The following is a 12,792-nucleotide window of genomic DNA, read 5'->3' as shown; positions in this document are numbered from 1 at the left end:
AGATAAGACGCTGGGATAACATTCAAAGCTCCCCCGTTTGAGAATGCGCGGATCAAGAGGGCACGACACTTGTTTTTTACTTCCTGTTTCGATAGCGCAGGGACAACGTTTACTTTCGGCATTTGCCGACGATGGGATGTGGACTTGTCGCGAATAACAAATGTAAGCGAACTAACCGAGTGGCGAATACGATTGTCGCAGGCAAACGTCGCTGAACGCAACCGCGACAAGCGCGCCGATAGCCTCGGCGAGTGGTGCCGCGGACAACGAGCCAAGCGCACCAAATGCGGCAGCAGCGCTTTACCCGTCGTTGGTCGCGAGCCAAGAGACGCCGGCGGAATCGGCGACCACGACAGCGACGACGATAACCGGCGCGAGCACGGTCACGCAGTCGACGGTGACGGCGGCGGCGTGCACCGGCTCCTCGATGCCCAACGTCTCGCGAAGCGTCTCCGCGCCAGCTGGACCAAGACCGCAACTGTCGAGCGGCACCGCTGTCAGTGGCAGTGCCACGGTCGACAGGCCCCACAAGCTCAGGAGGAGCCAGAGCAGGACCGAGGCCATCAAGAAGTGAGCGAGTCTTGTCCTATTTGTTTTTTATCCATTCGAGCGCGCGTCCAGCGGCTGGTGTGCTTGCTTTCGCAGTTACATCAAGCGCGAAACCGCGACGTTCTTCGGCGTGGACGAGGAGACCGAGGCGAGCGAGAAGCAAAAGTGGCTGGATCGCCGACGACGCATGGCTTCGAGGAAGTATGGCGCTTTGTTGCCGGAGTACAGGGCCCCGGATCCTGACATTACCAAGGACGTGCCGGATTCCATGGATATTTCGGATGTGAGTACTATCTGATTTTCTGACCTTTCGGCGCCGAGTACTCGCGATAACGATTAATTTTCCATCCAATTTCGATCTTCCGGTAGATTTTTGAAATAATATGACGCTTTGAAGTAACGACATTTTCCAATGAAAACGATCAGTCAATGCTTCGGAGTCCAAAAGGATCGTATAAAAACGAATAATTTCAAAGAGCACGGCTGTTCGAAGGAAATAGCTCTTGTTCACGCCGCACGATGGGCAAAACGGAGTTGTCATGTCTCGCAGATACGCGCGTTTTCACGCTCGACAAAGAAGGCAAAACAAAGCAGGCAAGGAAGAACGAGAGGCGAAGAGGAAACAAAGAAACAGCTCTAATTCACAATCGGAGCATGGCTTTGTGAAAATTAGGGTCGTCGAGCGGTTACGTTAATCATCAGGGACTCCTCTCTCTCCCTCTCTCCCTTGTCTTCCAGCTTGGTTCGTTCTTTTGCGTGCGAGTCGTGATTACTCGGCGCGGCAGCTCGTGCAAAAGCCCCTTCGTGTAGCCCGCCGAACCATCTCTTGACCCGCTTTCTCTACTCGCCTCGTGTGTTTGTTGCAGTCCGTCATATCGAGGAAGTGGCAAAGGCCGGTAAGGAGGAAAGATTCGGTCCCAAGGATGGCACTATCTGCGCTGCAATATGTGGTCGACGTAAGTATAATGGATTTGATATCCAGCGCTTTTCAGAGAAATTCAGCGAGCAGCCGCGTACAGCGCGTTGCATCGCGTGCTCGCTCGTCCATTAGACTAACGAGGTTTCGCGCGTGCGCGCGCACACAGGTACCGAGCTTTGATTTTAATGAGCGTGCTCCCTTTCGTCTTGAGAGATCTTCCATGCTTACCTACGTGTATGCATTTCTTTGACGGGGTCACCCGAGTCAATCGCACGTTTAGCGGAAACTAGCGTTCGGAGCGCTGTCGTCGGCCGAGCAAAAAGAGTGCGCCTCCGCCAGAACGCCGAAAGCCCTTGTCGCGCGCGAGACGACAGGAGCGCGAAAAGGTTCGATCGACGAGTTCGTCCTCGCTCTCTGTCTCGCGGTACGTTACGTTGCATTTTAATGCGCGGAGAGGTGCGCAACTCTCCCAAACTAGCTCGCTCTCTCTGGCTCTTGGAAAGAAGCCTCGCTTTAGGCAAACTTCAAAGTTTCAGCGAGCTCGCCGTGCAGCATTGTCGGCTGGGTTGCTCCTTATTAAAGGCGAAACTTACAAGCCTCTCTCACTCGAGCAAGCTTGCGAGTAGTATCAGCTTTGGAAAACAGGTCAATTGCGAGGAGAGGAACGAGCGACAGCAGCTAGACGACACTAAATCTCCCTTGCGCCCTAATTGCCCGCGTGTACGTTGTTTACCGCTGGTAGGTTAATCGATGACTTGGCGTTGCGGTGGCCTTACGTCGAAAAAAAGACCGCGTAAGAAGAGGTGCCCGAGGAAATGATCGTTGAAATTACGAGAATCGCTTATTGTTAAGCAGCGTTATTCTTGCTCGCGAGTGGCGCGAGTAGTCTCTCGGTCGGCCGGACGCGCACGCGAAATCCGAAGAACAGACCTATAAAGCGCCGCGAGCGCGGCAATGGTCCATAAATTGGCCGCGGTTATAAACTACGCATACGTGCCGGAGTGGCCAGTACGAGGCGCACACGTACGGGCGCTCGACAGCGACGACCGAAAAAGAAATAAAATAAAGAAAAAGAAAGACAAGTCCTCTCTGGCTCTCGCGCTGTCTCTCCGCGCACAAATACCAGAGCTGTGCGTCTGCTCATTGGCAAAAATGCTCGACAGAGACTGCGACGCCAACAACCGTCGAAGCACACGACCATCCTTGGCGAGTCTCGCAGCTTTCCGCCGAGCGCCGTTCACGCGGACGAGTTGCAGACCGGCGACGAGGGTGCCATCACGGATGCTGGCATGGACGAGGAAGAGGAGACTTTCTTCAAGTCGCCCGTGCCAGCAGCTCTGCCGGCACCGGCCGTCGGCGATCTTGCCGACGAACTGCAGGCCGTGGATTTGACCGTCGAGGACGGAGCTACCTCCGCTGCAGCGGCAGTGGCTGGCACTTCTGCCGTTGACGGAGCCGAAGGATTGACGAGGATTTGGTGAGTCTTCGGTTATCGAATGCCTTTTTGTCGGAAAACGCGAAAACAGTTGACACAATAACGTCAAAGGCGCACGAGAGCGAAAGAGGAGGTTGAACAAGACCAATTATTTCGAAACAGGGGCGCTTCGGGGATGGCGAGTGATAAGGAAAGCGGTGAGCGAGTAACAATCGACGGACAAGGGAGACGACAAGCTCGTGCCATCCCGACAAGGGACCATTATATCTTAAGGTACATAGCTGTACAGGCGGAGTATTCGTTCCGCGACGTCGCCGACGACAAAAAGTCAAGCTAACGGAGAGAATTAATTATTTTGCAGATCGCGACAAGAGCAGCAACAGCAGCAACAAGAGCACGTGTACCCGATTCACATAGCAGACAACGTTGGCCTGAGAACAAAGGCAGCTTTCGGAGGCAAGAGAATTTCACCGTCGACCATCGACCGTGTCTTCGACAATAGCAACCGGCGGCAATACGGCATGGGCATTGTTGGACGATTTTTCGGGTATGCTTCTTTCTTAATTGAGACATCCAGCTATATATTTGTGCCTTAGCCTTTTAGGCTGCAAACGTAAAAAGAAAGAGAGAAAGGGGAATATAAAAAAGCGACTAAAAGGATAATATAAGGAGCTTTTAAAGTTACCGGCAGGCGCACATGTCCTAATGGGCTCTAAAGGAGCTTTAGAAATGAAAAGCCGCTTTGACAGCGCGCTTTCTCCCCCCCCCCCTCTCTCTTTCTTTCTCTACCTCTCTATACGTAATTTGCAAGACGATATTTGATTCCATTTGATTATACTATTATCATGACGACCAGAACATGAGATGGAGAGAAAAAAAGTTTCTTTCTCTCCGTTTTTTGCCTACCTGCCCGTTCTCTTTCTCACTTTTTTTTTCGGAGGGAGAGGGTGGTGGGCACTTAGCCCCTTTTTTGCGTTTTACTCCCACAATCGACGCTCCACTTTTCCTCGCACGAATTCTCTCTCTCTCTCTCTCTTCACGTGACATACTTTTTACGCCACTCTCATCTCTTGCTCCTTTACTTGGGCGGACGGTTTTTAGTACATCTCGTCTTTGTCACGCACACACACGTCATTTTACACTCCATTTTCTTATTATTCATTTTTCAACTGGCGTGCATTTATTACCAGTTCGTAGCTCACTCCGATAATCCTTTTTTTCTCCTTTCGTCGTTTCCGACCGCGCCCGACTTTTCTTTTTATTTCCTACCTCTTCTTTTTTCCTCCCGCGGTCTTTCGCTTCGTTTAATCCAGACCAAACAAGTTTCTCTACTGCTTGCTTCTTTAATTATTCGTTTGACTCTTGAGAGCGGCGGCCATTCGTAGAGAAGGTTTGTTTTTTTCTTCCTCCGTTCTTTAATTTGTCGCTCAAACGCGATGCAAATGCCAGCCATCAAACTGCACGGCTGTTTACGTACTCGAAGATCCTTAAATGTTTGGCGATACACGTAGGAGGTCGTTTCGTAAAAGCGTCGCTCAGCAGCCGGACGTGAGAAGACAGCTGGACGACATCGACGATCATCGGCCTTACTTCACCTACTGGATCACGACCGTGCAGGTCCTCATTCTTGTCATCTCGCTGGCGTGCTACGGCTTTGGACCGGTTGGCTTCGATCTTCATCACAGCTCAAGCCTGGTAAGTTGGCTCTCTGAATAGGGGTGGCGCGCTAACGAGGACGAACAATCGCGCGTAAATCACAATCGGATTCACGGCGGGCTGACAAATCGCGCGATACCACGTTGCAATGTGCCGTTGAACGCTTCTGTTTTTATCTGACTGCTGGCTCGCGTACGCCGTTACTCATTTTGCCAATTTCGGAAATTCAATCCATTTGGGTGTGCGCGGACGCCCGAATTAATAGCCATTCGCGCTCACCGAGCTGTAACGCTTGCTCCGAGCGCTCGACCGACCGCTGCCGCGGGCCCATACGTATATTTATTCGCAAACCGAAGTTGCTCTCCCCCTCCCCTTCCCTCCATGGCAATAGCGCTACGCGCATTAAACGTTCGTCCGTGACCATTCCAGGTGCTGGTGACCAGTTTGTCGCTACAGCAAGTCGAATATCAAGAACCATCCAACTTTTGGATAGGACCACGTGCTGCGGACCTGATACACCTGGGTGCTAAGTTTGCGCCGTGTATGCGGAGGGACATAAAAATTCTAAAGGAGATCGACGTCTGGCGGGAAAAGGAGCGTGACACGGCGTGTTGCATAAGAAACGACGATTCCGGCTGCGTGCAGTCGAGCAAAACCGAGTGCTCAGTGAGTATACTTGATGAGACTTGAGAATTCTTCTTTTCTCCAAGATTAATGTCATTCGAAAACATCGCAACGAATATTCCATCATCGTGATCATATTGATAATGTGAACGTCTTTTCTTCTCTTTTAACGCCAACTGGTCCGGGGAATGAGTTCGACATCTACGGTAATGAGAACAACATTTCTGAAATGGTGCATGCATCGTAGTTTTATTGGCAATTTTTATTTTCTTGCACCTGTCGTTACAAATTTCGATATTCCGACGTTACGTTTATTTTCATTGTCGCGATGCAAAGCAAAGGGCTAAATGACGAATATTGTTAAATAGGACAAGTTATCGACATGGAAGAAATGGGGACCAGCTGACAGTGGACCGGGCGGCCGAATCAGCGGTTCGGTTTGCGGTCTTGATCCGAAATTCTGCGACGCGCCAGCCAGTATAGCGCCGTACGAGTGGCCCGACGATATAACCAAGTGGCCAATCTGCCGGAAGATGAATCCTTTCAGCCAGCGTTTTAGGTAAATGTTTGCGAATCCAAAGGCTGAGAGCTAGCTGCTTGTCCCGCTAAGCCGGATGGTCAATGCTATTGTGCCTAGCAAATAATGATCTCATTAATCCCCGTCGACGAGGAAATGCCCATTGCTGAAGCTGCGCGTTTGCTCGTGGATTATAAGAGAGATCCCGGGCTTATCGTCCGAATAGGCAAACGAGACAAAAATAGAAACTGGCAGTTAGCATTTGTATCCATCCAACAGGAGCAAGGAGTCAAGCTTGCACGGTAACGCCAATTTCCCGGTGGGTCGTTACAAGGACAAAATGGCAGAGCACATGGTGTGCGAAGTGATCGGCCACCCTTGCTGCATCGGCATCCACGGCACTTGTCGGATCACCACCAAAGAGTACTGCGACTTCGTGCACGGCTACTTTCACGAGGAGGCCTCGCTGTGCTCGCAAGTCGAGTGCCTCCACGACGTCTGCGGCATGATACCGTTTCTCAATCCCGAGTGGCCCGATCAGTTCTACCGACTATTCACCACCACGTTTCTTCACGCCGGGTAATTCTTGCGTTGCTCGCCGAGCTCTTCCGAGACTCCTGACGCCATATCCAACGGTTTTTCCTTGCACGTAGGATCCTCCACATCGCGATCACGCTGTTGGTGCAGTACTTCCTGATGAGAGACTTGGAGAAGCTGACAGGGTCGATACGCATCGGCCTCATCTACTTCATCGGCGCCCTGGCGGGCAACCTTGCCAGTGCCATCTTCGTGCCGTACAGGGCAGACGTAAGTGTGCGCAACCGAGGACGATCGGCCCGAAGCAGAGTATCGATCACGCGCGTTGTCTTTTGTTCTTCGTGAATTTAGGTCGGTCCAGCTGGCGCGCACTTTGCACTGCTAGCGACGCTGGTGGTCGAAGTGCTGCACTGCTGGCCGATGCTCAAGTACCCGCGTAGAGCGCTGATGAAACTGATGACGATCCTGTTCGGGCTGCTACTCCTGGGCATACTGCCGTGGGTGGACAATTACGCCCACCTGTTCGGCTTCATCTTCGGCTTCCTGGCGGCCTACGCGCTCATGCCGTTCATCTCGTTCGGCCATTACGATCGCCAGCGCAAGATTTTCGTCATCTGGATCTGCGTCATCCTGATCGTGGGCCTGTTCGGTCTGCTGCTGACCTTGTTCTACAACGTGCCCATGTACGAGTGCGAGGTGTGCAAACTGTTCAACTGCGTGCCGTTCACGCGCGACTTTTGCGCCTCGCAGAATATCAATTTCAAGCGGGAGGAGCCGGTATGACACACGGGGCCGCGGCCACCGGTCGAGCGCGCTGTGCAGCCGTTCGGCCCCGTTGTTTACCTTCACGCTCGTCTTTCATTCGTTTGTCGACTTCGAAAACTGACCCTCGTCACGGCCAGCAGGATTCACGGCAGGGTCCAAAGCCACTCGGGTCATTCTCTTCGTGTTCCATTCTCTTTTCATTTACTTTTCTTAAACCGAGATAAGCTGCATTGCGTTTGATGGGTTTGTCGGGATAATGTGATAGACGAGTTCACTTTCTTCGAATTGCATCTTCTATGCGTACATATATATGACTATTTTTCAACAAAAGCAAGTATTAGCGTTCGTAGTGTGTAACTTGATGTCCTCGTGAATAGGTCTTTTTTTAAACCCGCCAAGAAAGTAGCTGAATTAGCTCGAATGTTTGACCTTTTCATTGACTATCATGCAGTTGCCTGAAAATGTGTAGTCTTTGACGTGTGCAACGGTGAATTGTGAATTGTGGATCGAGTTATTCGGAAAAGACGCACGATGAGAGGTATCCGAAAATTAAATAAATGAAGCTTCGACGTTGTTATTGCGAGGACAATTGATGCCGACTCGATTTTGCAGTCATTTAAGAGAAAAACTGTCCGATCAGAAAGTCTTAGCTTTGACTTGATTTCGCTACTGCCAATTGAAAAATCAAGCTGAAAGAGAACTCTTGCGAAGAAACCATTTGTCAGCGCTCGACATAGAAATCATGCCTTACAAAAAAAAATAAAAAATAAAAATAAATAAACAAACAAACATTGTCGATCTAATTAAGTGATGAAATAGGGTTTAATTCAATCTTGCCCGAAGGAATGTACATATTTCTTAGGTATATACTAAAGTACTTTACTTGAAAAATGAACAAAAAGAAAAAGACAATGTGCGTTGTTTCTAGAGCGAATATCCGCAGTCCTTTGAGAAAGTCGGATGAAGGATGTCGGCGCAGTAAGCAAACGAAAGTCTTTCGATCACATTTAAGGCAAATAAAACGGAAAAAATGTAGAGGAGAACGAGAGGATAGTCTTGTAAATAAGCGAATGCAAAGTAGCGATCAAGTAAAGATAACAAAACAAAAACTTGTGGATTCTTGTTACATACCTTATACATATAAGTATGACTTTTAATAATATTGTAGGATTACAAAAGCGTATATAACTTGTAAACCATGAATGATGAAAGAATGGCCATGACATTTAAACGTATAATGGTGGGAGTAAAGAAAAAAACAACAACAGACGTGAAATCAAATAAGCCAGAAAAAAGACTTGTCAGCAACGAGGAAAGGCTCCACGAAGGGTTTAAAGACTTGCGGTAACAAAACGAGATGATCTCGATTGTGCATTTTTTTTACAAAAAAAACAAAATAATGATTCGTGCGGACTTTGCATGCATGCGAATGTGTATGATTGCGCGCGCGATTGCGGATTATATCAAGAAAAAGAAAACTCTTAATCGATTTTGTCTGCGACTGTATATACGGAATTACGATTTAACGACGAGGAAAAATCCAGATAATTTAAGATTAAATACGTTACGAATAATGTGCAAGCCGGTGATGAAGTGGTATTAGCGATTTGTAGGTTATCACGCACAGACATAAAAACACGAAACACACACAAGTACACGCGGCAACGTTGTTTAAGTATTTCCAAAGAAAAAATATAATTAAAAAAACCAATGATGAATAATCATACTGTAATGTCGTGAATGTGTATTTTATTATAAAGTACAGAAAAAAAAACGATTACCGAGTAGTATGTGCGTCAAATTGCTTCGTCTAGCGAGTTTGCTGGATGACAATGATGGTGTCGTAGACGGGCGAGGTAAATATGCGCGCGACAGGGTGTACGAGAGGAAAAAGGAAGAATCAATTGTGCCACGACTAGCATTTTTACTCTTAGGGCCGTCACTGTTCAACTTGGTCACTGGCTGTGCAGTCCGTAAGACAATGCTCGGAAAAGAGCTTTTCTCTACGTTTCTCTCATTCGTTTCGACGTATACAAACTATCACGCACGTAACGGGGTTGCATTTTAACAAGAACAAATAAAAGCCGATCGAGCCTTCAAACGAAAGTATTGGAACAAAGACTTCGAGGAAATGTAAACGACGAATGGTATTGGTCAGTGCTTTCTTTCAATGCACTTAACTATTCGTCTTTTCTCGTGCTTTGTTTTACGGACCACGGAGCACGAATTTTTTCTTGTAATCGGCTAACATCACAATATGTACTTGTAATAGCATTATCAATTTATTCGCAATGCGTACGGGAATAATAAAACGGAATAGCGAGGTGATTGTTCGATTTTTATTTAAACTGCGCGGCCGCCATCGACATTACGTAGATGGGATATTGTGCAATGACAATTTTTCTTTCCCACGTATTTTTTAAAGTCTGAATTGCAAAAGACCGCACACAGTTTCAAAGCGCAATTTTTTATTATCGCTGTATTCAATCCTTTTTAATATTGTATATATTAAACAAATAACGGATCTGTCCTTTGTTGTTCGACCTTAGTTATATCTTTCTAAACGGAAAAAAGACAACTTGCCAAATCGTTTAAGACAACGTGTTCATTTGTTGACAGAAAATAACTTTATCCAAGCAATACAGCACATTATATCTTTTTATATAGCCACAATAAAGGAAGAACACGAATGTTGAATTATAGTTAACGTACTTCATATTATCGTATTATTCGTTGACAAACGTTGAGATTTTTAATATTATGGGATGGTTTGTGTTGTTTTCCCTTCGAAATATTAGTTTCTTGCTCTGTGTTTCTCTTCTCTGGCAATCGTTTCTCCGGAAATCGGGCAGCGAGTGAAGTCTTGTTATTTACTGTAAATGTGTCACATACGAGTGTGTTCAAAAAGAAAAAAAGAAAAGATAAAAAAAACACTAAGGAAACACGATGGACTTAGGGGGGGGGGGTCAAAGTGAAATTGCGAATCTTCGATATTTCCACGACAGTCGGCAACACGGTGGAACGTTCTTGTGTGCTCGCCTTCACTTCTCACGTAACGGTCGTGCACACATATACACACTTTTGTACATAAAGCGGCAGACGAAGAGGAAGTGGGCAACGAGAGCATGCGTATAAACAAGCATAAAAAAAAACAAATAAATGGACCAAGTGCATGGGCAAAATTGTAGGCGCGTTCAAGAATCCACGCGACGTTCGACAAACAATTCACCCCTTCGATGTAATTATTTTCCAAGCGATTGACAAAAACCAAAGTAGCGAGGGAGTCGTGAGGCGAAGCTTACTGAGACACTATCGGCACGTTCCACTGCGTTGGCGAGGTATTATTTTTCTGTATCCCTGTATCTATACGAGGCAACAAAAAAAGTACTATACATATAACGTTTAACGCGAGAATGATCGAGAGTAAACAAAAAGAAAAACTCAGACAATGGATGTTTGTGATATGACGATTATTACGAGAATGAGAATGATACTTTGCCGCTTTAATTTCACTGGTAATCGGAATGATCTTCGACTATGATTATCATTACCTAATCATAACGATACATTATGTACTTGTCGCTGTTATATACATATATATATATATAAATATATATACAAAAAACACAGTATATTAATTTAATAATAATAAACAAAAAATTGAAAAGAGTACGCTTTTATTCGACAACGACACCCAGGAGAAAAACTACTCGTAGTTGATAGCGTGAACAGTGCCGTAGGCGTAAAACGAGCGTTGCTCAACCACGAACATGGAATAGGAGTCGCGATCGACGTCCCACAACCTGGAGTGTACACACTCAAAGGATTGGCTTGCATTCTCGATCATCGTGATCATCACGATGTATTTTACTCTGCAACCAAGTGATTGATTTGTGACGCGTGAGCTCGGATGCACGTATACATGTCGTACCGGTCGAAATGAGTTTTTTTGTAAAGCCGGTCAAGAATATCAGCGGCGGTTTCGCGGCAAAGCATCACCGAAGATTCAGGATTGTACGTGATGTCAGCAAAGGCACTGGTCATTACTTGAGCGAGGATTCGGTCGGAAATTTCGCAGCAGAACGGTAAGTGAGGCTCAAGACGATAGCTATTTTGATACTTCGGTACCTTTGGGAAATTGAATGGGACGCAATTGTGTTAAAAAGAGAGAGTGAGAGAGAGTAGTTTTCGCGAGCAATTTAATCAGATTGAGCAGAGAGAGAGAGAAAGAGAGAGAGAGAGATAATTATCTCATAATTATCGAGTGCCGAGTAATATGCTCTCCGGAATAACACTCTCCTAACTTTGTGTTTGCCTTTTGATCTTGAGATTTTTACTCGAAAACTTTAGAGCAGCTGAGCGATCGTAGTTTGAGTGTAAGACCGATAAATTGAATTTGAGAAAAAGGAAAAATTCACCTACTTTGAAGCCATCACCACCACCGCCTCTCCAAGCTAAACTTTTCCCGTAAGAAAGAGCTGAGAGCGAACTTACGAGTCGACTCGTTCGTGACAGACGAGATGTTGCCGAAAGTTTACGATCTGGAACAAAAAGTGTGCAAGATATGTATATATGCTTACAAAAAGATTTTATGTGCGTATATAACTCACTTAAACTTGCACCGTTTTCTTGCGGCTTTTCAAACTGCAATTTCCCTTTATTCGCCATTCTTTCGAGATGGTATATTTTTTTTTAAACTGATGTGTGGATTAAACGGAAAAGGTTACCTAAGTTTAAATTGGGCTAAATAGTACGTTTTTATTTTGACATCTTCACAGTGTAAACAAACAAAGAAATGGACTTTTACAACGACAAACGAAAATACATAATTCAAATAAAAAAAAACAAATACTTTTAATTTTATAATTTATTTGAAAATGATAACATTAAAACAAAGTACAAATAATAAGAAATGCTAATACGATAATCAGTATAGATTGTAATCATCTGTAAATACTGTTACTGAAAAATGCAAACAAAAATCCATTCGTTTTGTATATTATTATACAAATAAATACATATCTATATTCAAAAAATCGGCGAGAAAACCATACCACGCGTGACGCACGTGAACGGAAATTGACGCGGTTAACGAGCGCGTGGTATAGTGAGATAAAGGAAGTTGGGGAGAAATTGTTCAGAATCACTCCGGAAATGTTACAGAAAAACTCCTAGTGATTAGTAACGTCAAATACCTCAAATTCAGTGCTTTCCGAACTGCGTGGGCGCTGTAATAGTTGGATATTAAAAAGAATTTTTCCATTCGTTAGAAAATAATACGCACAATTTTTTTGTGCTTTCGGTTTTCAGGATCAGATCCTCCAATCATTATCAAATAATTATTTTCTTTTTGCGTTATTTCGGTTCTGGAGTAGAAGTGCAGTGACGCATGCGCGGATCCGCTCGTTTGTTGTACTATACCAGTCAAAAAACGTAATAAGAAAATAATTATTTAATGATCGGAGGATCTGATTGAAAAACTGAAAGCACAGAAAATTTGCACGGATTTTTTGCTAACGAAAGGAAAAATTCTTTTTAATATACAACTTTTACAGCGCTCATGCAGTTCGAAGAGCACCGAATTAAGAGGTATTTGACATTAGGAATTGTTTTTTTTAAATAAAAATCTAATTGCATGGATTTTCAATAGATTTTCCTATCGTTGTTAATTACTCGCTGTTTTTCTACAATATTTCGGAAGTGATTCCTTGTAATTTCACCCCAACTTCCTTTATCTTGTGGAAAGCGTGATATGGTGACGCCATTGACAAGCGGGGCGGTTGTGGGGTT

At 45.5% G+C, this 12,792-nt stretch overlaps 2 protein-coding genes across 5 annotated transcripts in view; one reads left to right on the top strand and one right to left on the bottom strand.

The window, feature by feature from the left end:
- The window catches only part of LOC131674440 (inactive rhomboid protein 1), a 52,930-nt gene extending 42,308 nt beyond the window's left edge, over positions 1–10,622 (top strand). For 2 of the 4 annotated variants that reach the window (XM_058953129.1, XM_058953130.1), the window contains exons 6-18: positions 202–570; positions 646–832; positions 1,416–1,505; positions 2,632–2,945; positions 3,066–3,176; positions 3,265–3,450; positions 4,415–4,598; positions 4,989–5,227; positions 5,365–5,389; positions 5,552–5,742; positions 5,980–6,279; positions 6,354–6,507; positions 6,589–10,622. In XM_058953129.1, coding sequence (XP_058809112.1) covers positions 202–570; positions 646–832; positions 1,416–1,505; positions 2,632–2,945; positions 3,066–3,176; positions 3,265–3,450; positions 4,415–4,598; positions 4,989–5,227; positions 5,365–5,389; positions 5,552–5,742; positions 5,980–6,279; positions 6,354–6,507; positions 6,589–7,020 — 2,782 coding nt within the window. In that variant the 3' untranslated portion in view covers positions 7,021–10,622. Of the gene's footprint in view, positions 1–201; positions 571–645; positions 833–1,415; positions 1,506–2,631; positions 2,946–3,065; positions 3,177–3,264; positions 3,451–4,414; positions 4,599–4,988; positions 5,228–5,361; positions 5,390–5,551; positions 5,743–5,979; positions 6,280–6,353; positions 6,508–6,588 lie in introns of all 4 variants that reach the window. The other 2 variants (XM_058953132.1, XM_058953131.1) reach the window with 2 other exon arrangements.
- An 86-nt stretch (positions 10,623–10,708) lies between these two features.
- On the bottom strand, positions 10,709–11,670 carry LOC131674447 (dynein light chain Tctex-type protein 2B). The gene is made up of 4 exons (XM_058953145.1): positions 11,613–11,670; positions 11,425–11,543; positions 10,934–11,130; positions 10,709–10,874 (listed from the first exon to the last, which is right to left on the bottom strand). Exons 1-4 carry the CDS (start codon positions 11,668–11,670, stop codon positions 10,709–10,711), a joined length of 540 nt encoding a protein of 179 aa, XP_058809128.1.
- Between the last annotated feature and the right edge of the window lie 1,122 nt (positions 11,671–12,792).

Source organism: Phymastichus coffea, unplaced genomic scaffold (assembly GCF_024137745.1).
Source record: "Phymastichus coffea isolate CEN01 unplaced genomic scaffold, Cenicafe_Pcof_1.1 PCOF00243, whole genome shotgun sequence".
NCBI classification, from domain to species: domain Eukaryota; kingdom Metazoa; phylum Arthropoda; class Insecta; order Hymenoptera; family Eulophidae; genus Phymastichus; species Phymastichus coffea.
Note: the sequence above shows the minus strand (reverse complement) of the source record. Positions and strands in the feature narration are given on the sequence as shown.

Excerpts from the sequence above, each read along its gene's own strand:
- LOC131674447 (XM_058953145.1), bottom strand. The coding sequence starts at position 11,670 with ATGGCGAATAAAGGGAAATTGCAGTTTGAAAAGCCGCAAGAAAACGGT. Across the intron at positions 11,131-11,424 it reads GTGGTGGTGATGGCTTCAAA|GTACCGAAGTATCAAAATAG; the intron begins GTAGGTGAATTT and ends AATTTCCCAAAG. Across the intron at positions 10,875-10,933 it reads AAAAAAACTCATTTCGACCG|AGTAAAATACATCGTGATGA; the intron begins GTACGACATGTA and ends ACTTGGTTGCAG.